At 44.5% G+C, this 26,863-nt stretch overlaps 1 protein-coding gene across 4 annotated transcripts in view; it reads left to right on the forward strand.

Annotated features, from left to right (window-relative positions):
- LOC139565959 (ankyrin repeat and sterile alpha motif domain-containing protein 1B-like) overlaps positions 1 to 26,863 on the forward strand; it is a 388,198-nt gene that overhangs the window by 210,749 nt on the left and 150,586 nt on the right. For all 4 annotated transcript variants that reach the window (XM_071386670.1, XM_071386669.1, XM_071386672.1 and 1 more), the window contains exon 13: positions 10,124 to 10,266. In XM_071386670.1, coding sequence (XP_071242771.1) covers positions 10,124 to 10,266 — 143 coding nt within the window. The remainder of the gene's footprint in view (positions 1 to 10,123; positions 10,267 to 26,863) is intronic.

Genomic DNA, 26,863 nt, shown 5'->3' on the forward strand with positions numbered 1-26,863 from the left:
GTTAGCTGGCAGCGCAACAGGCAGCAGCAGCAGCTTTAAAGGAAAGACATCTGTCCTATGATGTAGAGTTAGCTGGCAGCGCAACAGGCAGCAGCAGATTTAAAGGAAAGACATCTGTCCTATGATGTAGAGTTAGCTGGCAGCGCAACAGGCAGCAGCAGCTTTAAAGGAAAGACACCTGTCCTATGCTGTAGAGTTAGTTGGCAGCAGCAGATTTAAAGGAAAGATACCTGTCCTATGATGTAGTTAGCTGGCAGCGCAACAGGCAGCAGCAGCTTTAAAGGAAAGACACCTGTCCTATGCTGTAGAGTTAGTTGGCAGCAGCAGCTTTAAAGGAAAGATACCTGTCCTATGATGTAGAGTTAGTTGGCAGCGCAACAGGCAGCAGCAGATTTAAAGGAAAGACATCTGTCCTATGCTGTAGAGTTAGTTGGCAGCGCAACAGGCAGCAGCAGCTTTAAAGGAAAGATACCTGTCCTATGATGTAGAGTTAGTTGGCAGCGCAACAGGCAGCAGCAGATTTAAAGGAAAGATACCTGTCCTATGATGTAGAGTTAGTTGGCAGCGCAACAGGCAGCAGCAGCTTTAAAGGAAAGATACCTGTCCTATGATGTAGAGTTAGCTGGCAGCGCAACAAGCAGCAGCAGCTTTAAAGGAAAGATACCTGTCCTATGATGTAGAGTTAGTTGGCAGCGCAACAGGCAGCAGCAGATTTAAAGGAAAGATACCTGTCCTATGATGTAGAGTTAGCTGGCAGCGCAACAAGCAGCAGCAGCTTTAAAGGAAAGATACCTGTCCTATGATGTAGTTAGCTGGCAGAAGCAGCAGCAGCTCTAAGGAGGCTCTAAACCTCTGTGGTCTTAATGAACAGAGAATACTTTTTACATCTCAAATCTACCTCCTTACTGCCTGTTACTGCAGACCTACCTGGCTGGGGCATAGGGACTTAGGGACGACTTAGGGAGGACATAGGAACTACTAACTTGTCCTCAGAGATGATGACTAAGTCAGTAGCATCCACCAAAAATAACCCTTCTGTCTCACAGTATGCATTATGTCTTAGCCTTGCAGTTTCCCCTGTCAGTGTATCTACTTAAATGTACTCTTCAATCTCTCTTTCCCTCTCTCTCTTTCCCTCTCTCTCTTTCCCTCTTTCTCTCTCTCTCTCTCTTTCCCTCTCTCTCTTTCCCTCTTTCTCTCTCTCTCTCTCTCTCTCTCTCTCTCTCTCTCTCTCTCTCTCTCTCTCTCTCTCTCTCTCTCTCTCTCTCTCTCTCTCTCTCTCTCTCTCTCTCTCTCTCTCTCTCTCTCTCTCTCTCTCTCTCTCTCTCTCTCTCTCTCCTTCACAATGTAAGGTCACCTCAAACGGCTCGTTCACAGCCACTGTGTCTCTGTGTGTGCTGCAGAGACACATAGGCTACACATACTGCATAATTAAACCTCTTCAGCACGACAGGAAACGTCAATGGGGGGAAGACACAGCACAGTAGCAATCTGTCCCCATGCAGTTACATTTAGCAAACAGCTAGAATAGTAAGGGACTCTTATATACTGTATAATCTAACAGCGTATAAAGAAGCCCACAGACAGGGATATTATGGGTCTTTTGAAAGCAGGGTGTCTTAATATAGTGACGATGAGGCTTAGAGGCCTGCAATCACGTACAGCGCAGGAGACAGACAGCTAGCTATCACCGCTAAGTGGTTAGCGGTAATGGCTATCGACTCCAAGGGTAAACACATGGGCTACTGCAGCCACACACATACACACACTCACCAAATATACGCAGAAAGGCGTGCACACACACACACACACGCACACACACACACACACACACGCACACACACACACACACACACACACACACACACACACACACACACACACACACACACACACAAATTTTCAATTGACCCTCCCACAGCATCTACTCCTCCCTTCCTCCGATCCAATGCTTCCACTCTTCTCTTCTCCCCCCTCCTTTATCCTCCTTCCCTTCTTTCCCTGAGGCTAAAGCCAAGATGTCGTTCTGTTCCAGTCCATTTCCCCCTGTGATGAAGCTCTGGAGGTGACATTTGGGTAATTGTGCTAACCAACGACAACACGAAATAACACGAAATAAGAAGCACAACTAACTCTCCAGGCTCTGCCATTAGAACAGTCATGCCCCATTGAGTATGGGCAAGGGGAGCAAGGAGGGGTGGGGTGTGGGAGGAATTGTGAGGCATACACACACACACACACACACAAACATTACACACACACACACTTTCACTCCTCCCTCCCTCCCGCGCTCTGAGATTTTCCCCGCCACTTGTTGGCAGCCATTTTGTTTGAATCATTAATGAGGAGTGGTGAACTGCTCATGAATATTCACATGTAATTGACCAACCACCTGTGTTCATGCATACAGTCAACACCATATCTCTCTAGAGTCAGAGGCTGGGGTTGTGGAATACTACCAAGATGGATATTCTTATTAGTATGGCAAGGCTGAACACAGTCAAATTATCATGAGACCAAACGGTAGGAGACAGATGGTACAATATGCTTTTCATATCAAGAGGGCAGACTAGGTTTGAACACAGCCTATACAATATTACTATGCTAATAACTATGCTTCTACTGAGCAAAAAATATCAACTCAACCTTGAAGTACCTAAGGTATACTTGGATCGGAGTTGAAGGATTTATGACAGTCAGCTGTTTGATCATAAGTTGAAGCAGTTGTTGTTAATTAGTGCAAGGCTGGAACAAAACCATACACACCCTTTGGGTCTCCAGCAATTGTTCAATTATTATTATTTTTTTACATCAAAATTGTTGGAATAAAGTTGCAAACTTTTAGCTCAAGGCTTATTCCTTCAGTGGCAGATCCTGGCTTGAAACTTTGTTTTTGTTTACTAGGTGACTCACAAGAAAACTTCCAAATCCGTCTGAGAACCACTAATCTGTGATATGAAAAAGGCCAAGATAATAGCACATCTCTGAAATGGTTTTAGATTGCTCTGGTGTGCTATCTTGCCCTAGTGATACCGCATCTCTGAAATGGTTTTAGATTGCTATGGTGCGGTATCACTAGGGCAAGATAGCACATCTCTGAAATGGTTTTAGATTGCTATGGTGCGGTATCACTAGGGCAAGATAGCACATCTCTGAAATGGTTTTAGATTGCTCTGATAGTGCCATCGAGCTGAAAGTTGTGAAAGTTCTGGGCCTTTTGATCCACAGACAGCTGAACATCAAATGACTAGAATCACCCCCTCCAAATTATGGGCTGTTAGAATTGCACATGATTTCATGTTCCTAAACACTTTTTCAGATCTGAGAACTTTCATAGGTTAAAGTTCAAGTGTGGACACACCGATAAAGACAGAGAAAAGAGAGTGTGTGTGTGTGTTAGCGTTTTGTCAGGTGCCCAGTTGTGGTGCAAGCTTTTGTTTTGCTGTGTCATGTCAAACTGTGTTAGGATAGTTCCAGAGAGAGGGGGTTTCGCTCTCTGGAAGTCCAGTTTGGATGCTCTTTCCCTGGGTGTGAAGTATCTGGGCTCCCCCTGTCCGGTTGGAGGTTCTCAAGCCTATTCTCTCGTGTGTGTGTGTGTGTGTGTGTGTGTGTGTGTGTGTGTGTGTGTGTGTGTGTGTGTGTGTGTGTGTGTGTGTGTGTGTGTGTGTGTGTGTGTGTGTGTGTGTGTGTGTGTGTGTGTGTGTGTGTGTGTGTGTGTGTGTGTGTGTGTGTGTGTGTGTGTGTGTGTGTACTATAGCATGTTGTTTTGTTGCACATTCAACACTGAAGGAAAATCCTGTATGAGATGTAGCGTTGAGAGGCAGACCTGTAATTGGTGCATTCTGCGACACGTTAGTGGGAGCTTAACTGTAATTGGTTAATGGGGTATGGCATTGGGAGCATGTGAGCTGTACACACACGCATAAACCCAAACAAACACACACATACTGTACACACACACACACCCTATATAGCCCCAGGATAATATCCCACCAGTACATAATGTACATACACACACACACATCCTATATAGCCCCAGGATAATATCCCACCAGTACATAATGTACATACACACACACACACACATCCTATATAGCCCCAGGATAATATCCCACCAGTACATACTGTACATACACACACACACACACCCTATATAGCCCCAGGATAATATCCCACCAGTACATACTGTACAGCAGGGATCATCAACTACATTCAGCCGCGGGCATATTCTTTCTTGAGTGGATGGTCGAGGGGCCGGAATATAATTACAAATCATTTGTAGACTGCAAATTGACTGCAAGAAGGCCAAACAGATATAATATTTGACGAAAACATAATCATTTCAAAACTTGATTATATTTGTATACTATCACATATATCTCCCTATAATGCGTGGGAATACTTTGTAACAGATTTCCTAAATTAAAATCACTATGAGCTGATTTGCTGGTCTTTTTACAGTCTTTTATGTCTAACAAGTTACATTTTGGGGGCAAATAAAATCACCCGCGGGCCAAATTCGGGAACCCTGCTGTACTGCATGCCTGCAGTAACTAGCTGTACAGCTGGTCTGGCGTATGAATACCGACTGGTCTGTCTGTGCTGCTAACACACAGACTGTCTTTGTAACACACACACACACCCTCTCATCAATCATCAGAGCTGACAGGCTTATTTACTCTACAGGAAAATACCATATCTGTCTATATTTATACCTCTGATCGCCATTCTCTCTCTCTCTCTCTCTCTCTCTCTCTCTCTCTCTCTCTCTCTCTCTCTCTCTCTCTCTCTCTCTCTCTCTTTCTTTCTATTTCTCTATCTATCGCTGTCTCTCTCTGTCTCGCTGTCTCTCTCTGTCTCCCCCTTTCTGTCTCTCTACCTATCTTCTCTCTCATACAAACACTTTCTTCCTCCCTCCCTCTCCTCTCTCTGCTGTATCTCTCTATCTTATATAGCCCGCTCTTTCTCTACATCTCGCTACATCTCCCATCAACTACCTCCCTCCCTCAGACTGTCTTTGTGACACCCACACACACACCCCCACGTCAAGCATCAGTGCTGACAGGCTTATTTACTCTACAAGAAAATAGAAAATATTATATCTGTTTATATTTATCCCTCTGATCGCCCCCCCCCCCCCCCCTCTCTCTATGTCTCTCTCCCTCTGTCTCTCTACCTATCTTCTCATACAAACACTTTCTTCCTCCCAGATAGGTTTGGTATACTGTATGTACGAGGGGTATTCAACATCTTACCATATGAGGTCCAGAACCTACTGGTTTTCTGTTCTATCTGATACATTAATTGCACCTACCTGGTGTCCCTGTTCTCCATCAGTCCCTGATTAGAGGGGGATCAACAGAAAAACGCAGTGGAACTGGCTTCGATGTCCAGATGTGACTTTTTCTATACCGTCAATACTATTGAAACAATTTCTTATAATTGTTTTATACATTTCAATATAAACTCAGCAAAAAAAGAAACGCCTCTTTTTCAGATCCCTGTCTTACAAAGATAATTCGTAAAAATCCAAATAACCATGAGGAGGAGATGCACTGCAGTACTTAATGCAGCTGGTGGCCACACCAGATACTGACTGTTACTTTTGATTTTGACCCCCTCTTTGTTCAGGGACACATTATTCAATTTCTGTTAGTTACATGTCTGTGGAACTTGTTCAGTTTATGTCTCAGTTGTTGAATCTTGTTATGTTCATACAAATACTTACACATGGTAAGTTTGCTGAAAATAAACGCAGTTGACAGTGAGAGGATGTTTCTTTTTTTGCTGAGTTTATATTTTAGTAATAAGCATTTCACTACACCCGCAATAACATCTGCTAAATATATGTATGTGACCAATACAATTTGATTTGATGTTATATATTTGTTGTTACTTTTTAAGTAAATGCCTGCAGTCAACTTGTGCAATACGTTAGGACATGGCTCTACAACCCTGTTGATGGAGGTTTTCGCTCCAACCCCAGTTGTAACTGACCTGATTCAGGTCAGTTACAACTGGGTAGCTCTCCAGGAACAGGTAGCTCTCCAGGAACAGGGTTGGAGTTAAAACCTACAGGACTGTAGCTCTCCAGGAGCAGGGTTGGAGTTAAAACCTACAGGACTGTAGCTCTCCAGGAACAGGGTTGGAGTTAAAACCTACAGGACTGTAGCTCTCCAGGAACAGGGTTGGAGTGAATACCTTCAGGACTGTAGCTCTCCAGGAGCAGGGTTGGAGTTAAAACCTACAGGACTGTAGCTTTCCAGGAACAGGGTTGGAGTTAAAACCTACAGGACTGTAGCTCTCCAGGAACAGGGTTGGAGTAAATACCTACAGGACTGTAGCTCTCCAGGAACAGGGTTGGAGTTAAAACCTACAGGACTGTAGCTCTCCAGGAACAGGGTTGGAGTTAAAACCTACAGGACTGTATCTCTACAGGAACATGTTTGAGTTAAAACCTACAGGACTGTATCTCTCCAGGAACAGGGTTGGAGTTAAAACCTACAGGACTGTATCTCTCCAGGAACAGGGTTGGAGTTAAAACCTACAGGACTGTATCTCTCCAGGAACAGGGTTGGAGTTAAAACCTACAGGACTGTATCTCTACAGGAACAGCGTTGGAGTTAAAACCTACAGGACTGTATCTCTCCAGGAACAGGGTTGGAGTTAAAACCTACAGGACTGTATCTCTCCAGGAACAGCGTTTGAGTTAAAACCTACAGGACTGTAGCTCTCCAGGAACAGGGTTGGAGTTAAAACCTACAGGACTGTATCTCTCCAGGAACAGGGTTGGAGTTAAAACCTACAGGACTGTAGCTCTCCAGGAACAGGGTTGGAGTTAAAACCTACAGGACTGTATCTCTACAGGAACAGGGTTGGAGTTAAAACCTACAGGACTGTATCTCTACAGGAACAGGGTTGGAGTTAAAACCTACAGGACTGTATCTCTACAGGAACAGGGTTGGAGTTAAAACCTACAGGACTGTATCTCTCCAGGAACAGGGTTGGAGTTAAAACCTACAGGACTGTAGCTCTCCAGGAACAGCGTTGGAGTTAAAACCTACAGGACTGTAGCTCTCCAGGAACAGGGTTGGAGTTAAAACCTACAGGACTGTAGCTCTCCAGGAACAGGGTTGGAGTGAATACCTTCAGGACTGTAGCTCTCCAGGAGCAGGGTTGGAGTTAAAACCTACAGGACTGTAGCTTTCCAGGAACAGGGTTGGAGTGAATACCTTCAGGACTGTAGCTCTCCAGGAGCAGGGTTGGAGTTAAAACCTACAGGACTGTAGCTCTCCAGGAACAGGGTTGGAGTTAAAACCTACAGGACTGTATCTCTCCAGGAACAGCGTTTGAGTTAAAACCTACAGGACTGTAGCTCTCCAGGAACAGGGTTGGAGTTAAAACCTACAGGACTGTATCTCTACAGGAACAGGGTTGGAGTTAAAACCTACAGGACAGTAACTCTCCAGGAACAGGGTTGGAGTTAAAACCTACAGGACTGTATCTCTACAGGAACAGCGTTGGAGTTAAAACCTACAGGACTGTATCTCTCCAGGAACAGCGTTTGAGTTAAAACCTACAGGACTGTATCTCTACAGGAACAGCGTTGGAGTTAAAACCTACAGGACTGTAGCTCTCCAGGAACAGGGTTGGAGTTAAAACCTACAGGACTGTATCTCTACAGGAACAGCGTTGGAGTTAAAACCTACAGGACTGTATCTCTCTAGGAACAGCGTTTGAGTTAAAACCTACAGGACTGTAGCTCTCCAGGAACAGGGTTGGAGTTAAAACCTACAGGACTGTATCTCTCCAGGAACAGGGTTGGAGTTAAAACCTACAGGACTGTATCTCTCCAGGAACAGGGTTGGAGTTAAAACCTACAGGACTGTATCTCTCCAGGAACAGCGTTTGAGTTAAAACCTACAGGACTGTAGCTCTCCAGGAACAGGGTTGGAGTTAAAACCTACAGGACTGTAGCTCTCCAGGAACAGGGTTGGAGTTAAAACCTACAGGACTGTATCTCTACAGGAACAGGGTTGGAGTTAAAACCTACAGGACTGTATCTCTACAGGAACAGGGTTGGAGTTAAAACCTACAGGACTGTATCTCTACAGGAACAGGGTTGGAGTTAAAACCTACAGGACTGTAGCTCTCCAGGAACAGGGTTGGAGTTAAAACCTACAGGACTGTAGCTCTCCAGGAACAGGGTTGGAGTGAATACCTTCAGGACTGTAGCTCTCCAGGAGCAGGGTTGGAGTTAAAACCTACAGGACTGTATCTCTACAGGAACAGGGTTGGAGTTAAAACCTACAGGACTGTATCTCTACAGGAACAGGGTTGGAGTTAAAACCTACAGGACTGTAGCTCTAAAGGAACAGGGTTGGAGTTAAAACCTACAGGACTGTAACTCTACAGGAACAGGGTTGGAGTTAAAACCTACAGGACTGTAGCTCTACAGGAACAGGGTTGGAGTTAAAACCTACAGGACTGTATCTCTCCAGGAACAGCGTTGGAGTTAAAACCTACAGGACTGTATCTCTCCAGGAACAGCGTTGGAGTTAAAACCTACAGGACTGTAGCTCTCCAGGAACAGGGTTGGAGTTAAAACCTACAGGACTGTATCTCTCCAGGAACAGCGTTTGAGTTAAAACCTACAGGACTGTAGCTTTCCAGGAACAGGGTTGGAGTGAATACCTTCAGGACTGTAGCTCTCCAGGAGCAGGGTTGGAGTTAAAACCTACAGGACTGTAGCTCTCCAGGAACAGGGTTGGAGTTAAAACCTACAGGACTGTATCTCTCCAGGAACAGCGTTTGAGTTAAAACCTACAGGACTGTAGCTCTCCAGGACCAGTCAAAAGTTTGGACGCCTACTCATTCAAGGGTTCTTCTTTATTTTACTATTTTATACATTTAAGAATAATAGTGAAGACATCAAAGCTATGAAATAACACATATGGAATCATGTAGTAATCAAAAAGGTGTTTAACTAATCAAAATATATTTTAGATTTTAGATTCTTCAAAGTAGCCACCCTTTGCCTTCATGACAGCTTTACACACATGATTCCATATGTGTTATTTCATAGTTTTGATGTCTTCACTATTATTCTACAATGTAGAAAATTGTAAAAATAAAGAAAAACCCTGGAATGAGCAGGTGTGTCCAAACTCTTGACAGGTACTGTATACATTTTTTTCCTAATCATTTTTCATTGGAAAGGCAGAGAAGTGTTTTTATCAAAAGCAATCACTTTTGCATGGGAAAAAACAGAATGCTACTAATTACTACACGTACTTAATTAGGCCACATTTTTGTTTTGACCCGGGAGATAATATGTCCCCCTGGTCCTCTTGAGAAGGATACCTCTGTGTGATTCCCCATGTCTGTGTCAAGGTCTAATTGGACAAATATTTGAGCGTCTGTACGTTTGTGTAGCACGACAAGGACTGACGGATAGACTACACGTGCACGGACACACATACACACACACACACTTGTGGGGAGTGTGTGTACGTCTCTCTTGTTGGCTGGTGATTGAAATGGATGGTTTTTCCCTTTAATGTGGGTGAGAAATTAGATTCTGTCCACCCTCTGCACTCGTTTCCCCTCCCTCTCTTTCCTCTCCTCCCTCTCAGTTTCTTATTTTCTCCCTAACTGATCACACACTGGGGAAATCAACTCTGACATCTGAGTCCTCGTCAGGCCACTCTTTCCTCTCTCACTCCTTCAGAGGTGTGTGTGTGTGTGTGTGTGTGTGTGTGTGTGTGTGTGTGTGTGTGTGTGTGTGTGTGTGTGTGTGTGTGTGTGTGTGTGTGTGTGTGTGTGTGTGTGTGTGTGTGTGTGTGTGAGACATTTAAGACAGAAAGAAAGGTGTGCTCAGTGTAAGGTTGGCCATTTGAGCACACATGGCAGCTGCCACATGTGAGGTTCACATCTGAACGAACTCCAGTGGAAATGCATTGCAGCCTTGACCCTCCATGGATACCTGCTGTTCTGTCTCTCTGTTTGGATTGCTCTTCGTTTGATCCAGGCTTAATTAAATCTACCCCCCTTCTCTTGCCTCTCTCTCTCCACCCCCCCCCCCCCCCTCTCTCTGTCTCTCTCTCTCTGTCTCTCTTTCAAGGCCACTCTCCCCAGGTGACTGTGACTGAGCCGGAGCTGTGTAACCATAGGAACAGCTCCTCACCAACGGGGCCTACTCCAGACTGCTCTCCCCCTTCCCCAGACACTGCCCTGAAGAGCATTGACAGAGTCATCCGCCCACAGGTGAGCCACATAATGTAAACCTCCCCCGCGCCCCACACACACACACACACACACAAGGTGAATGGTGTATTTGGTTGAGTGAAGCTGTGTAGGGATGTGGGACCACAAATAGCTGTGACCTCTAAAGTGATCTTAGCAGAAGGTAATAGGTCTTTCACATTGGAAGAATATGCAATTCTAGTACAGTGATGTTTTTATTCAATGTATCATGTCGCCATGACAACCTCTCTCTTGCTTTCTCCCTCTCTTTGTATCTCTCTGTATCTCTCTCTCTCTTTGTATCTCTATCTCCTTGTATCTCTCTCATCTCTCTCTTTTTCTTTCACATTCTTTCACTCTCATCTCTCTCTTTGTATCTCTCTTTCTCTCTCTCTCTTTGTATTTCTATCTATCTTTGTATCTCTCTTTTGCTCTCTCTGTATCTCTCTCTCTCATCTCTCTTTCTCTCTCCTCATTTTTCCATTGCAGTGTGATGCTAGTATCACACACACACACACACACACACACACACACACACACACACACACACACACACACACACACACACACACACACACACACATCATTGTAGTGTGAAGGAATACTTGGCGCCTGGCAGGAGTTGAGTTGAAGGCAGGAGTTTACGGTTGCTGCAGCAGATTTCAATATCTACCTCACTCACAAACACACATTGACCCCCCCCCCCCCGACCCCAACATGCACACATTGTCTATTTTAAATGTTTACATTTGCATATTTATATTTAGCAGGCATTCCCTGCTACTGCTATGTGTTCTCAGAGTGAAATACACAATTAAAGAGCAGAATATGCACCAGCCTAATAACAAGCTAGAGTATTAGATTCCATGATTCATTCTTGAAACTTTATTTATTTTCATATCATTGCTCCCTCTGGCTCATTTGTTGTGTAATACAGTCTGTGTAGTCAATAGAGCTTAAACACTGGCTGTATCACAACCGGCCGTGATTGGGAGTCCCATAGGGCAGCGCACAATTGGCCCAGTGTCGTCCGGGTTTGACCGGTGTAGGCCGTCATTGTAAATAAGAATTTGTTCTTAACTGACTTGCCTAGTTAAATAAAGGTTAAATAAAAAATTCGAAATAAATAAAAACTGGTGCTCTTGGGGACAGATCTAGGATCAGCTTACCCTCCCTAAATTCGAATTGTAACCATAGGGGAGGGAACAGAAAAACAGACATTAGATCGGTGTCTAGGGTGATTTTGTCCGACTTCCAAGATCATCACCATGTCAGAAAAGGGTATTGGCTCATGTCACGATGTGAATACCTTGTGTTCTTGTCGTTCTTTATTCTCCTTTCTGATCTGTTCTGCCATCTGGCCATGTTAGATTCCCAAAAACTCTTGATCTCTGACGGGAGAAGACAGGAGCAGAAAAAAGGAGGGATGTGACAAAGGGATGAGAAGATAAAGAGGGGAGATTTGTGGTGTGTGTCTGTCTGTAAGTCTTTGTCAGGGGTGTTATCATCTCAATGATCTGAAGACTTGAGGCCGTACCGCTGTTTCTACACCCCACTGGCTAAATGTCTGACTTCACTGCTAAGCCGTGTGTGTGTGTGTGTGTGTGTGTGTGTGTGTGTGTGTGTGTGTGTGTGTGTGTGTGTGTGTGTGTGTGTGTGTGTGTGTGTGTGTGTGTGTGTGTGTGTGTGTGTGTGTGTGTGTGTGTGTGTGTGTGTGTGTGTGTGTGTGTGTGTGTGTGTGTGTGTGGTGATAAAGTGAACACATGACACACCTCATGGTTGGGGAGACAGGGGTAGGGGTGTTGTTGTTTACCAGACAATCACACAGTACTAGACACCACCCTGTGATGACACCCCACTGGGCATGTTGCTTCTACACACGCAGATATACACACACAGATACAGTTGAAGTCGGAAGTTTACATACACTTAGGTTAGAGTCATTAAAACTCATTTTTCAACCACTCCACACATTTCTTGTTAACAAACTATAGTTTTGGCAAGTCGGTTAGGGCATCTACATTGTGCATGACATGTAATTATTCCAACAATTGTTTACAGACAGATTATTTCACTTATAATTCACTGTATCACAATTCCAGTGGGTCAGAAGTTTACACACACTAAGTTGACTGTGCCTTTAAGCAGCTTGTAAAATTCTAGAGAATTATGTAAGGGCTTTAGAAGCTTCCGATAGGCTAATTGACATAATTTGAGTCAATTGGAGGTGTGCCTGTGGATGTATTTCAAGGCCTACCTTCAAACTCAGCTCAGTGGCTCTTTGCTTGACATCATGTGGAAATCAGCCAAGACCTCAGAAAATAAATTGTAGACCTCCACAAGTCTGGTTCATCCTTGGGAGCAATTTCCAAACGCCTGAAGGTACCACGTTCATCTGTACAAACAATAGTATGCAAGGATGGGACCACCATGGGACCACGCAGCCGTCATACTGCTCAGGAAGGAGATGCGTTCTGTCTCCTGTAGATGAACGTACTTTGGTGCAAAAAGTGCAAATCAATCCCAGAACAACAGCAAAGGACCTTGTGAAGATGCTGGAGGAAACAGGTACAAAAGTATCTCTATCCACAGTAAAACAAGTCCTATATCGACATAACCTGAAAGGCCACTCAGCAAGGAAGAAGCCACTACTCCAAAACCGTCATAAAAAAGCCAGACTACGGTTTACAACTGTACATGGGGACAAAGATCATACTTTTTTGAGAAATGTCCTCTGGTCTGATGAAACAGAAATAGAACTGTTTGGCCATAATGACCATCGTTATGTTTGGAGGAAAAAGGGGGAGGCTTGCAAGCCGAAGAACACCATCCCAACCGTGAAGTATGGGGGTGGCAGCATCATGTTGTGGGGTTGCTTTGCTGCAGGAGGGACTGGTGCACTTCACAAAATAGATGACATCTCTCGTTCCGTCCTTTTCTCTCTCCCTCCCCTCTGGTTAATTTGTCAGACTGATGGCTTCTCTCTCTCCAAACACACTGGTGATGCACAGATAGCATGGGCTGGTTATCAGGGATATTGAGACCTTGCGTGTGTGCTCAATCGCACACATGTATGTAGACCTTTGATGCCTTTCTTGAGACATTTCCCTGATAAATCTGTGTCTTCTATCTCCTGTTGTGCTGCCAGTCTCTCTCTCCAGCTCCAGTGATCTACCGTCCAGATGAGACACTGGTTATAACTGGAAGTATTGGAGATAACAGTTACACACAAACGTGTGAACACACACACGCTCCCTATCTCAAACAGACAGACACACGGCAGAGTGTTGATAAGGCAGACTTGCCTGTCTGCCTGTGCATACTATAGATTAGATGTAGATATATGTGACATTGAGAGGTTGAGTGGATGTAGAAGCATGGTATGCAGATAAGAGGGCACGGCGTGAAGAGGGCACAACAAAACCTATTCCCCCTCAGGAGACTGAAAAGATTTGGGATGGGTCCTCAGATCCTCAAAAGGTTCTACAGCTGCACCATCGAGAGCATCCTGACTGGTTGCATCATTGCCTGTTATGGCAACTGCTCGGCCTCAGACCGCAAGGCACTACAGAGGGTAGTGTGTATGGCCCAGTACATCACTGGGGCCAAGCTTCCTGCCATCCAGAACCTCTATACCAGGCATTGTCATAGGAAGGCCCTAAAAACTGTCAAAGACTCCAGCCACCCTAGTCATAGACTGTTCTCTCTGCTACCGCACGGTAGCAAATGTATTAAAAATAAAAACAGAAATACCTTATTTACATAAGTATTCAGACCCTTTGCTATGAGACTTGAAATTGAGTTCAGGTGCATCTTGTTTCCATTGATCATTCTTGTAGAAATATCTCAACTTGATTGCAGTCCACCTGTGGTAAATCCAATTGATTCAGCATGATTTGGGAAGGCACACACCTGTCTATATATGGTACCACAGTTGACAGTGCATGTCAGAGCAAAAACCAAGCCATGAGGTCGAAGGAATTGTCCATAGAGCTCAGAGACAGGATTGTGTCAAGGCACAGATCTAGGGAAGGGTACCAAAAGATGTCTCCAGCATTGAAGGTCCGCAAGAACACAGTGGCCTCCATCATTCTTAAATGGAAGAAGTTTAGAATCGTCAAGACTCTTCCTAGAGCTGGCTGCCCGCCCAAATTGAACAATCGAGGGAGAAGGGCCTTGGTCAGGGAGATGACCAAGAACCTGATGGTCACTCTGACAGAGCTCGAGATAGGAGAACCTTCCAGAAGGACATTCACCTCTGCAGCACTCCACCGATCAGTCCTTTATGGTAGAGTAGCCAGATGGAAGCCACTCCTCAGTAAAAGGCACATGACAGCCCATTTGCTAAAAGGCCTAAAGGACTCTGACCATGAGAAACAAGATTATCTGGTCTGATGAAACCAAGATTGAACTCTTTGGCCTGAATGCCAAGCGTCACATCTGGAGGAAACCAGACACCGCTCATCAGCTGGCCTATACTATCCCACTGTGAAGCATGGTGGTGGCAGCACACAGCCAGACTTGAACCTGATCGAACATCTCTGGAGAGACCTGACAATAGCTGTGCAGCGATGCTCCCCATCCAACCTGACAGAGCTTGAGGGGATCTGCAGAGAAGAATGGGAGAAACTCCCCAAATACAGGTGTGCCAAGCTTGTAGCATCATAACCAAGAAGACTTAAGGCTGTAATCGCTGCCAAAGGTGCTTCAACAAAGTACTGAGTAAAGGGTCTGAATACTTATGTCAATGTAATATTTAACTTAGGTAAAAAAAAAGAAGAATGAGAATAAGGCTGTAATGTAACAACATGTGGAGGGGTTGTGTGTGTGATTTGATATAATCCGTGTCTCAGCGTCTTCATTTCCCCTTTGTCTTTCAAGCAGGCGAAGACATACGCACGCACACACACGTGCACCCACACACACAATCACTTTGCCATTTAAAGTTCATCAATCTGTTATTAGGCAACTAGACATGGCAGGTAGCCTAGTGATTAGAGCGTTGGTCCAGTAACCGAAAGGTTGCTAGATCGAATCCCTGAGCTGACAAGGTAAAAATCTGTCGTTCTGCCCCTGAACAAGGGCCGTCATTGTAAATAAGAAGTTGTTCTTAACTGACTTGCCTAGTTAAATAAAGGTTAAATAAAACATTTAAAAAAAACATCAATCACTGATCCACTGGGGTTGTGTTTACAGACCGTGCTGCTCAAACACACACACACACACACACACACACCATGATCAATGAACTGTGATTATCTCTGTTTGGTTTGGCGGCAGATTGTGTAAGGGAGAGTGGAAAGACAAGAGAAAGACGGTGAAAGACTAAGTGCTTTAATGGGACTGAGAGGGAGATGTTGAGGAAGATAGATAGAGGATGAGAGGGAGATAGATAGGGGATGAGAGGGAGATAGATAGGGAGATGGATAGGGGATGAGAGGGAGATGGATAGGGGATGAGAGGGAGATGGATAGGGGATGAGAGGGATATGGATAGGGGATGAGAGGGAGATGGATAGGGGATGAGAGGGATATGGATAGGGGATGAGAGGGATATGGATAGGGGATGAGAGGGAGATGGATAGGGGATGAGAGGGATATGGATAGGGGATGAGAGGGATATGGATAGGGGATGAGAGGGATATGGATAGGGGATGAGAGGGATATGGATAGGGGATGAGAGGGAGATGGATAGGGGATGAGAGGGAGATGGATAGTGGATGACAGGGCGATGTTGAGGGAGATGGATAGTGGATGAGAGGGAGATGTGGAGGGAGATGGATAGGGGATAGAGGGAGATATTGAATGAGAGATAGTGGATGAGAGGGAGATGTGGAGGGAGATAGATATGGGATAGAGGGAGATATTGAGGGATATAGATAGTGGATGAGAGGGAGATGTTGAATGAGATAGATAGGGAATGAGAGGGAGATGTTGAATGAGATAGTGGATGAGATGGATAGTGGATGAGAGGGAGATGGATAGTGGATGAGAGGGAGATGGATAGTGGATGAGAGGGAGATGGATAGTGGATGAGAGGGAGATGGATAGTGGATGACAGGGAGATGGATAGTGGATGACAGGGAGATGGATAGTGGATGACAGGGAGATGGATAGTGGATGACAGGGAGATGGATAGTGGATGACAGGGAGATGGATAGTGGATGAGAGGGAGATGGATAGTGGATGACAGGGAGATAGATAGGGGATGAGAGGGAGATAGATAGGGGATGAGAGGGAGATAGATGGGGGATGAGAGGAAGATGTTGAGGGAGATAGATAGTGGATGAGAGGGAGATAGATAGTGGATGAGAGGGAGATAGATAGGGGATGAGAGGGAGATAGATAGGGGATGAGAGGGAGATAGATAGGGGATGAGAGGGAGATAGATAGGGGATGAGAGGGAGATAGATAGGGGATGAGAGGGAGATAGATAGGGGATGAGAGGGAGATAGATAGGGGATGAGAGGGAGATAGATAGGGGATGAGAGGGAGATAGATAGGGGATGAGAGGGAGATAGATAGGGGATGAGAGGGAGATAGATAGGGGATGAGAGGGAGATGGATGAGAGGGAGATAGATGGGGGATGAGAGGAAGATGTTGAGGGAGATAGATAGGGGATGAGAGGGAGATAGATAGGGGATGAGAGGGAGATAGATAGGGGATGAGAGGGAGATAGATAGGGGATGAGAGGGAGATAGATAGGGGATGAGAGGGAGATGTTGAATGAGATAGTGGAAAAATAGGGGATGAGAGGGAGATAGATAGAGATGGATAGTGGATGAGAGGGAGATGGATAGTGGATGAGAGGGAGATGGATAGTGGATGACAGGGAGATGGATAGTGGATGACAGGGAGATGGATAGTGGATGACAGGGAGATGGATAGTGGATGACAGGGAGATGGATAGTGGATGAGAGGGAGATGGATAGTGGATGACAGGGAGATAGATAGGGGATGAGAGGGAGATAGATAGGGGATGAGAGGGAGATAGATGGGGGATGAGAGGAAGATGTTGAGGGAGATAGATAGTGGATGAGAGGGAGATAGATAGTGGATGAGAGGGAGATAGATAGGGGATGAGAGGGAGATAGATAGGGGATGAGAGGGAGATAGATAGGGGATGAGAGGGAGATAGATAGGGGATGAGAGGAAGATAGATAGGGGATGAGAGGGAGATGGATGAGAGGGAGATAGATGGGGGATGAGAGGAAGATGTTGAGGGAGATAGATAGGGGATGAGAGGGAGATATATAGGGGATGAGAGGGAGATAGATAGGGGATGAGAGGGAGATAGATAGGGGATGAGAGGGAGATAGATAGGGGATGAGAGGGAGATAGATAGGGGATGAGAGGGAGATAGATAGGGGATGAGAGGGAGATAGATAGGGGATGAAAGGGAGATAGATAGGGGATGAGGGAGATAGATAGGGGATGAGAGGGAGATAGATAGGGGATGAGAGGGAGATAGATAGGGGATGAGAGGGAGATAGATAGGGGATGAGAGGGAGATAGATAGGGGATGAGAGGGAGATAGATAGGGGATGAGAGGGAGATAGATAGGGGATGAGAGGGAGATAGATAGGGAGATGTTGAGGGAGATAGATAGGGAGATGTTGAGGGAGATAGATAGGGAGATGTTGAGGGAGATAGATAGGGAGATAGATAGGGAGATGTTGAGGGAGATAGAAAGGGAGATAGATAGGGAGATGTTGAGGGAGATGTTGAGGGAGATAGATAGGGAGATATATAGGGAGATAGATAGGGAGATAGATAGGGAGATGTTGAGGGAGATAGATAGGGAGATAGGGAGATGTTGAGGGAGATAGTGGATGAGAGGGAGATAGATAGTGGCTGAGAGGGAGATAGATAGTGGCTGAGAGGGAGATAGATAGTGGCTGAGAGGGAGATAGATAGTGGCTGAGAGGGAGATAGATAGTGGCTGAGAGGGAGATAGATAGTGGCTGAGAGGGAGATAGATAGTGGCTGAGAGGGAGATAGATAGTGGCTGAGAGGGAGATAGATAGTGGCTGAGAGGGAGATAGATAGTGGCTGAGAGGGAGATAGATAGTGGCTGAGAGGGAGATAGATAGTGGGAGAGAGGGAGATAGATAGTGGGAGAGAGGGAGATAGATAGTGGGAGAGAGGGAGATAGATAGTGGGAGAGAGGGAGATAGATAGTGGGAGAGAGGGAGATAGATAGTGGGAGAGAGGGAGATAGATAGTGGGAGAGAGGGAGATAGATAGTGGATGAGAGGGAGATGTGGAGGGAGATAGATAGTGGCTGAGATGGAGATAGATAGTGGCTGAGATGGAGATATATAGTGGCTGAGATGGAGATAGATAGTGGCTGAGATGGAGATAGATAGTGGGAGAGAGGGAGATCGATAGTGGCTGAGAGGGAGATCGATAGTGGGAGAGATGGAGATAGATAGTGGCTGAGATGGAGATAGATAGTGGCTGAGATGGAGATAGATAGTGGGAGAGATGGAGATAGATAGTGGCTGAGATGGAGATAGATAGTGGCTGAGATGGAGATAGATAGTGGGAGAGATGGAGATAGATAGTGGGAGAGATGGAGATAGATAGTGGCTGAGAGGGAGATAGATAGTGGCTGAGAGGGAGATAGATAGTGGCTGAGAGGGAGATGGATAGTGGCTGAGAGGGAGATGGATAGTGGCTGAGAGGGAGATGGATAGTGGCTGAGAGGGAGATGGATAGTGGCTGAGAGGGAGATGGATAGTGGCTGAGAGGGAGATAGATAGTGGATGAGAGGGAGATGTGGAGGGAGATAGATAGTGGCTGAGATGGAGATAGATAGTGGCTGAGATGGAGATATATAGTGGCTGAGATGGAGATAGATAGTGGCTGAGATGGAGATAGATAGTGGGAGAGAGGGAGATAGATAGTGGGAGAGAGGGAGATAGATAGTGGGAGAGAGGGAGATAGATAGTGGGAGAGAGGGAGATAGATAGTGGATGAGAGGGAGATGTGGAGGGAGATAGATAGTGGCTGAGGTGAATTACGATCTGAGAGACAAGGCAAGAAGGGCCTTCTATGCCATCAAAAGGAACATAAATTTCAACATACCAATTAGGATCTGGCTAAAAATACTTGAATCAGTCATAGAGCCCATTGCCCTTTATGGTTGTGAGGTCTGGGGTCCGCTCACCAACCAAGATTTCACAAAATGGGACAAACACCAAATTGAGACTCTGCATGCAGAATTCTGCAAAAATATCCTCCGTGTACAACGTAGAACACCAAATAATGCATGCAGAGCAGAATTAGGCCGATACCCACTAATTATCAAAATCCAGAAAAGAGCCGTTAAATTCTACAACCACCTAAAAGGAAGCGATTCCCAAACCTTCCATAACAAAGCCATCACCTACAGAGAGATGAACCTGGAGAAGAGTCCCCTAAGCAAGCTGGTCCTAGGGCTCTGTTCACAAACACAAACACACCCCACAGAGCCCCAGGACAACAGCACAATTAGACCCAACCAAATCATGAGAAAACAAAAAGATAATTACTTGACACATTGGAAAGAATTAACAAAAAAACAGAGCAAACTAGAATGCTATTTGGCCCTAAACAGAGAGTACACAGTGGCAGAATACCTGACCACTGTAACTGACCCAAACTTAAGGAAAGCTTTGACTATGTACAGACTCAGTGAGCATAGCCTTGCTATTGAGAAAGGCCGCCGTAGGCAGACATGGCTCTCAAGAGAAGACAGGCTATGTGCACACTGCCCACAAAATGAGGTGGAAACTGAGCTGCACTTCCTAACCTCCTGCCCAATGTATGACCATATTAGAGAGACATATTTCCCTCAGATCACACAGATCCACAAAGAATTCGAAAACAAATCCAATTTTGATAAACTCCCATATCTACTGGGTGAAATTCCACAGTGTGCCATCACAGCAGCAAGATTTGTGACCTGTTGCCACAAGAAAAGGGCAACCAGTGAAGAACAAACACCACTGTAAATACAACCCATATTTATGTTTATTTATTTTAACTTGTGTGCTTTAACCATTTGTACATTGTTACAACACTGCATATATATAATATGACATTTGTAATGTCTTTATTGTTTTGAAACTTCTGTATGTGTAATGTTTACTGTTCATTTTTATTGTTTATTTGACTTTTGTATATTACCTACCTCACTTGCTTTGGCAATGTTAACACATGTTTCCCATGCCAATAAAGCCCCTTGAATTGAATTGAATTGAAATTGAATAGTGGGAGAGAGGGAGATCGATAGTGGCTGAGAGGGAGATCGATAGTGGGAGAGATGGAGATAGATAGTGGCTGAGATGGAGATAGATAGTGGCTGAGATGGAGATCGATAGTGGGAGAGATGGAGATAGATAGTGGCTGAGATGGAGATAGATAGTGGCTGAGATGGAGATAGATAGTGGGAGAGATGGAGATAGATAGTGGGAGAGATGGAGATAGATAGTGGCTGAGAGGGAGATAGATAGTGGCTGAGAGGGAGATGGATAGTGGCTGAGAGGGAGATGGATAGTGGCTGAGAGGGAGATGGATAGTGGCTGAGAGGGAGATAGATAGTGGGAGAGAGGGAGATAGATAGTGGGAGAGAGGGAGATAGATAGTGGGAGAGATGGAGATAGATAGTGGACTCAGTGAGCATAGCCTTGCTATTGAGAAAGGCCGCCGTAGGCAGACATGGCTCTCAAGAGAAGACAGGCTATGTGCACACTGCCCACAAAATGAGGTGGAAACTGAGCTGCACTTCCTAACCTCCTGCCCAATGTATGACCATATTAGAGAGACATATTTCCCTCAGATTACACAGATCCACAAAGAATTCGAAAACAAATCCAATTTTGATAAACTCCCATATCTACTGGGTGAAATTCCACAGTGTGCCATCACAGCAGCAAGATTTGTGACCTGTTGCCACAAGAAAAGGGCAACCAGTGAAGAACAAACACCACTGTAAATACAACCCATATTTATGTTTATTTATTTTAACTTGTGTGCTTTAACCATTTGTACATTGTTACAACACTGCATATATATAATATGACATTTGTAATGTCTTTATTGTTTTGAAACTTCTGTATGTGTAATGTTTACTGTTCATTTTTATTGTTTATTTGACTTTTGTATATTACCTACCTCACTTGCTTTGGCAATGTTAACACATGTTTCCCATGCCAATAAAGCCCCTTGAATTGAATAGTGGCTGAGATGGAGATAGATAGTGGCTGAGATGGAGATAGATAGTGGGAGAGATGGAGATAGATAGTGGCTGAGATGGAGATAGATAGTGGGAGAGAGGGAGATAGATAGTGGCTGAGATGGAGATCGATAGTGGATGAGAGGGAGATAGATAGTGGATGAGAGGGAGAGAGGGCAACGGAGTTTCAGTGAGAGAGAGAATTAGAGGGAAAAAATAATTAAGTAAAGAGAAGTTGCAAGGGAGGCAGCGTGACTGACAGAGAGAAAGTGAAAGATAAAGATGGAGAGTAATAGTGACAGGGAGAGCGAGAGTGACAGAGAGCGGCAGAGTGAGAGAGGATAGTGGAGTGACCTTCTGCCAGGTACTTACTAACGCGCCGACAGGGAACGTCTCCGCCCTGCCATTACCCAGGTCACTTCACTCCTAGTACCGGCCAATCAGCAGACAGACCTGCCTCTGCCCCTTGTCCCTTTAGAACATTGTAGCTGAAACACACTGCTGTCTACTGTCTCAGCTAGAACTGACTGGTAATAGGCACAATTTTAGATTGTGTAACTGTGAGAAAGACTTCTGATTTTGCTAAGCTAGTTTTCATAATTGGTGGGTGTGGGTGTGTGCGGTTGGGGTCTGACTGATTATGGTTTTGATTTCACTCCCAGTAGGGTGTCAAAGGCCCTGGGGAGTTGAGACTGTACACCGCTGCTTAAACAGATCCAGGCTAGCGTTAACCAACTGTATGCTAACTCCAACACACACAGAGACTGGTCCAGGCGCTAATGAATGCTCACTCCAATGCCCAGACTAGTTCAGGCTAACACGCTAACCAACGCTAACTCCACCACTCACAGACACTGGTCCAGGCTAAAGTGCTAACGAATGCTAACTCCAACACTCACAGACTGGGCCAGGCTAAGGTGCTAACCAACGCTACCTTCACCACTCACCGACACTTTCCCAGGCTAATGCTAACCAACACTAAGTCCACCACACTCTCTCTCCTCCGCTGTTCAGGAATTCACTTCGCATATCCCTCTTCATATCTGATTGGTACAGACATGGCTCAATGACAGCTGACCTATCCTGTCAGAGTGCTGTGAGTTGTGAGTGATTCCCGATGACCCTGATTAGGTGTGTCCTGCTGGGGCCCAGATAATAAATGCAATTTTGTGTGTGTGTGTCTTTTGTGCCTTCAGAAAGTATTAATACCCCTTGACTTTTTCTCCATTTTGTTGTCTTGATTAAATTGAGATTGTTTTGTCACTGGCCTACACACAATAGCCCATAATGTCAAAGTGGAGTTACACTACCGTTCAACAGGTTGGGGTCACTTAGAAATGTCCTTGTTTTTGAAAGAAAAGCAAATTTTTTGTCCATAAAAATAACATCAAATTGATCAGAAATACAGTGTAGACATTGTTAATGTTGTAAATGACTATTGTAGCTGGAAACGGCAGATTTTTAATGGAATATCTACATAGGCGTACAGAGGCCCATTATCAGCAACAATCACTCCTGTGTTCCAATGGCACGTTGTGTTAGCTAATCGTAGTTTATCATTTTGAAAGGCTAATTGATCATTAGAAAACTCTTTTGCAATTATGATAGCATAGCCAAAAATTGTTGTTCTGATTAAAGAAGCAATAAAACTGGCCTTATTTAGACTAGTTGAGTGTCTGGAGCATCAGTATTTGTGGGTTCGATTACAGGCTCAAAATGGCCAGAAACAAAGAACTTTCTTCTGAAACTCGTCAGTCTATTCTTGTTTTGAGAAATGAAGGCTATTCCATGCAAGAAATTGACAAGAAACTGAAGATCTCGTACAACGCTGTGTAATACTCCCTTCACAGAACAGCGCAAACTGGCTCTAACCAGAATAGAAAGAGTGGGAGGTCCCGGTGCAAGAGGACAAGTACGTTAGTGTCTATTTTGAGAAACACACGCCTCACAAGTCCTCAACTGGCAGCTTCATAAGATAGTACCCGCAAAACACCAGTCTCAACATCAACAGTGAAGAGGCGACTCCGGGATGCTGGCCTTCTAGGCGAGTTCCTCTGTTCAGTGTCTGTGTTCTTGTGCACATCTTTTCTTTTTATTGGCCAGTCTGAGATATTGCTTTTTCTTTGTAACTCTGCCTAGAAGGCCAGCATCCCGGAGTCGCCTCTTCACTGTTGACGTTGAGGCTGGTGTTTTGCGGGTACTATTTAATGAAGCTGCCAGTTGAGGACTTGTGAGGCATCTGTTTCTCAAACTAGACACTCTAATGTACTTGTCCTCTTGCTCAGTTGTGCACCGGGGCCTCCCACTCCTCTTTCTAATGTGATGTTATTATGGACAACAAAATTTGCTTTTCTTTCAAAAACAAGGACATTTCTAAGTGACCCCAAACTTTTGAACGGTAGTGGATATTTTTCTAAATGTTTTAGAAATTAATTAAAAATTAAAAGCTGAAATGTAATGGGTCAGTAAGTATTCAACCTCTTTGTTATGGTAGGCCTAAATAAGTTCAGTAGTAAAAAGATGCTTAACAAGTCACAAAATAAGTTGCATGGACTCACTTTGTACAATAATAGTGTTTAACATTATTTTTGAATGTCCGCCTCAGCTCTGCCACTCTCCATATTTTCAAGCATAGTTGCGGCTGTTCATGTTATGGGTATGCTTGTAATCGTTAAGGACGGGGGAGTTGTCCAGATAAATGTCCAGATAAAACATTTACAAAATGGACCTAATCACAGGCAAAATCCTAGAGGCAAACCTGTTTCAGTCTGCTTTCCACCAGACACTGAGCTATTAATTCACCTTTCAGCAGGACAATAACCTAAAACACAAGGCCAACTTTCCACTGGAGTTGCTTACCAAGAAGACAGTGAATGTTCCTGAATGGCCGAGTTACAGATGTTGACTTAAGTCTGCTGATAATCTATGGCAAGACCTGAAAATGGTTGTCTAGCAATGATCAGCAACCACTTTGACAGACCTTGAAGAATTTTGAAAATAATAATGAGCAAATGTAGCACAATCCAGGTGTGGAAAGCTCTCAGACTTACCCAGAAAGACTCACGGCTGTAATCGCTGCCAAGATGCTTCTACAAAGTATTGACTCGGGTGTGAATACTTCGGTAAATCAGATATTTATGTATTTCATTTTCAATACATTTGCTAAAATATCAACAAACATATTTTCACTTTCACATTATGGGGTATTGTGTGTAGATGGATGAGAAAATAAATACAGTATGTAATCCATGTTGAATTCAGGCTGTAACACAACAAAATGTGGATTAAGTGAAGGGGTATGAATACTTTCCGAATGCACTGTATGTTGAAATGTTCTGGTTACTGCCTTTTGCTGTGTGGTTTCCTGCTTTGTGTGGCTGTGTTGCCAAGGCAACCCCTTTGGATTTGGAAACTAAATGACTTTAAGCACGCCGAGAGGAAAGGTTATTTAGAAATACACTTTATCAAGGAGAATCAACTCAAATGATACTCAAGTGAATTTGAACTCCTTTACATTGATTAAAAAAAGCTGTACTTAATTATTGAAATATACTGACAGGACATATAATCATTAGACTAATTTGAATAATGATGTTTCCTTCCCCTGATACAACGTTACAAAATGAAGTGTGCGCAAATGGCAATAATGAACATGTCATCAAGGTATTATTTTATCTTCCATGTGCTGTTTCCCATTCATTAGTGTAGATTATATCTTTCCACTCCCTCCCTTGTTCCCAGAGAGGCTTCGCACACACACACACTTCCAGCTCCATCAATTTACCCTGGAATCTCCCAACCGGCACTAGGCCCAATTAGAATAATGACTATCCAGACATTAACCCACAATTCCCCACTCACACCTGGCGTCTGCTGGAAATAATGGCTTTCACCATTGGGCATGCCATTAAAAGCATAACACACTGTACACACGTGCACATACACACACACACACACACTAACACATTGTACACACGTGCGCATACACACACACTAACACTCTCACTCTCTCTCACACGCACATATACACTCTCTCTCTCAATTCAATTCAAGGGGCTTTATTGGCATGGGAAACATATGTTTACATTGCCAAAGCAATTGAAATGGATCAACAAAAGTGAGATGAACAATAAAAAGTGAACAGTAAATATTACACTCACACAAGTTCCAAAATAATAGACATTTCAAATGTCATGTCTATATACAGTGTTGTAACGATGTGAAAATAGTTAAAGTAGAAAAGAGAAAATAAATAAACATAAATATGGGTTGTATTTACAATTGTGTTTGTTCGTCACTGGTTGCCCTTTTCTTGTGGCAACAGGTCACAAATCTTGCTGCTGTGATGACACACTGTGGTATTTCCCCCAGTAGATATGAGAGTTTATCAAAATTGGATTTGTTTTCGAATTCTCTGTGGGTCTGTGTGATCTGAAGGAAATATTTGTCTCTAATATGGTCATACATTTGGCAGGAGGTTAGGAAGTGCAGCTCAGTTTCCACCTCATTTTGTGGGCAGTGTGCACATAGCCTGTCTTCTCTCAATAGCAAGGCTATGCTCACTGAGACTGTACATAGTCAAAGATTTCTTTAATTTTGGGTCAGTCACAGTGGTCAGGTATTCTGCCACGGTGTACTCTCTGTTTAGGGCCAAGTAGCCTTCTAGTTTGCTCGGTTCTCTCAATTCAATTTCAAATCTCTGTCTCTCTCGGTCTCTCTCTCTGTACACCTCACTCCGGTGTGAAAAAGGGGCTTTGCCTAATGAGCATGACATTAACACATGCAAGCACACACACACACAAATACAGAACTAAATGAGTGGTTTGTGTCAGGTGGGGGAGATGAATAATAGAAGAGGGAGTGTTGCTCCTACTCCCCCTCATGTTCCCTGATCTAAAACGTCTCCTGGTATTCCATGTGGAAGAGTAACTTTACAAGCGAACTGACGTGTGTTTCTCCGTGATTGTGTGTGTGTGTGTGTGTGATTTGAACAGTCGTGGCGTGTTTATTAACCGTTAAATTGTCAGCCATGACATGTTCGTTAGCTGGCCTTGCATTGTGAACACTGAGACCCTTGAGAGGTGTGTCTGAGGTCTTAATGAACCGGGAGGGAGGGATGGAGGGGGAGAAGAGGGAGAGGAAGAGAAGGGGGAAGGGGGAAAGAAAGTGAGAGAGGAGTGTAGCATCACAGAGGGAGAGGAGAGGAGTGTAGCATCACAGAGGGAGAGGAGAGGAGTGTAGCATCACAGAGGGAGAGGAGAGGAGTGTAGCACCACTGAGGGAGAGGAGAGGAGTGAAGCGTCACAGAAGGAGAGGAGTGTAGCATCACAGAGGGAGAGGAGAGGAGTGTAGCACCACAGAGGGAGAGGAGTGTAGCACCACAGAGGGAGAGGAGAG

The sequence above is a fragment of the Salvelinus alpinus genome, chromosome 37 (genome assembly GCF_045679555.1).
Source record: "Salvelinus alpinus chromosome 37, SLU_Salpinus.1, whole genome shotgun sequence".
Lineage (NCBI taxonomy): Eukaryota > Metazoa > Chordata > Actinopteri > Salmoniformes > Salmonidae > Salvelinus > Salvelinus alpinus.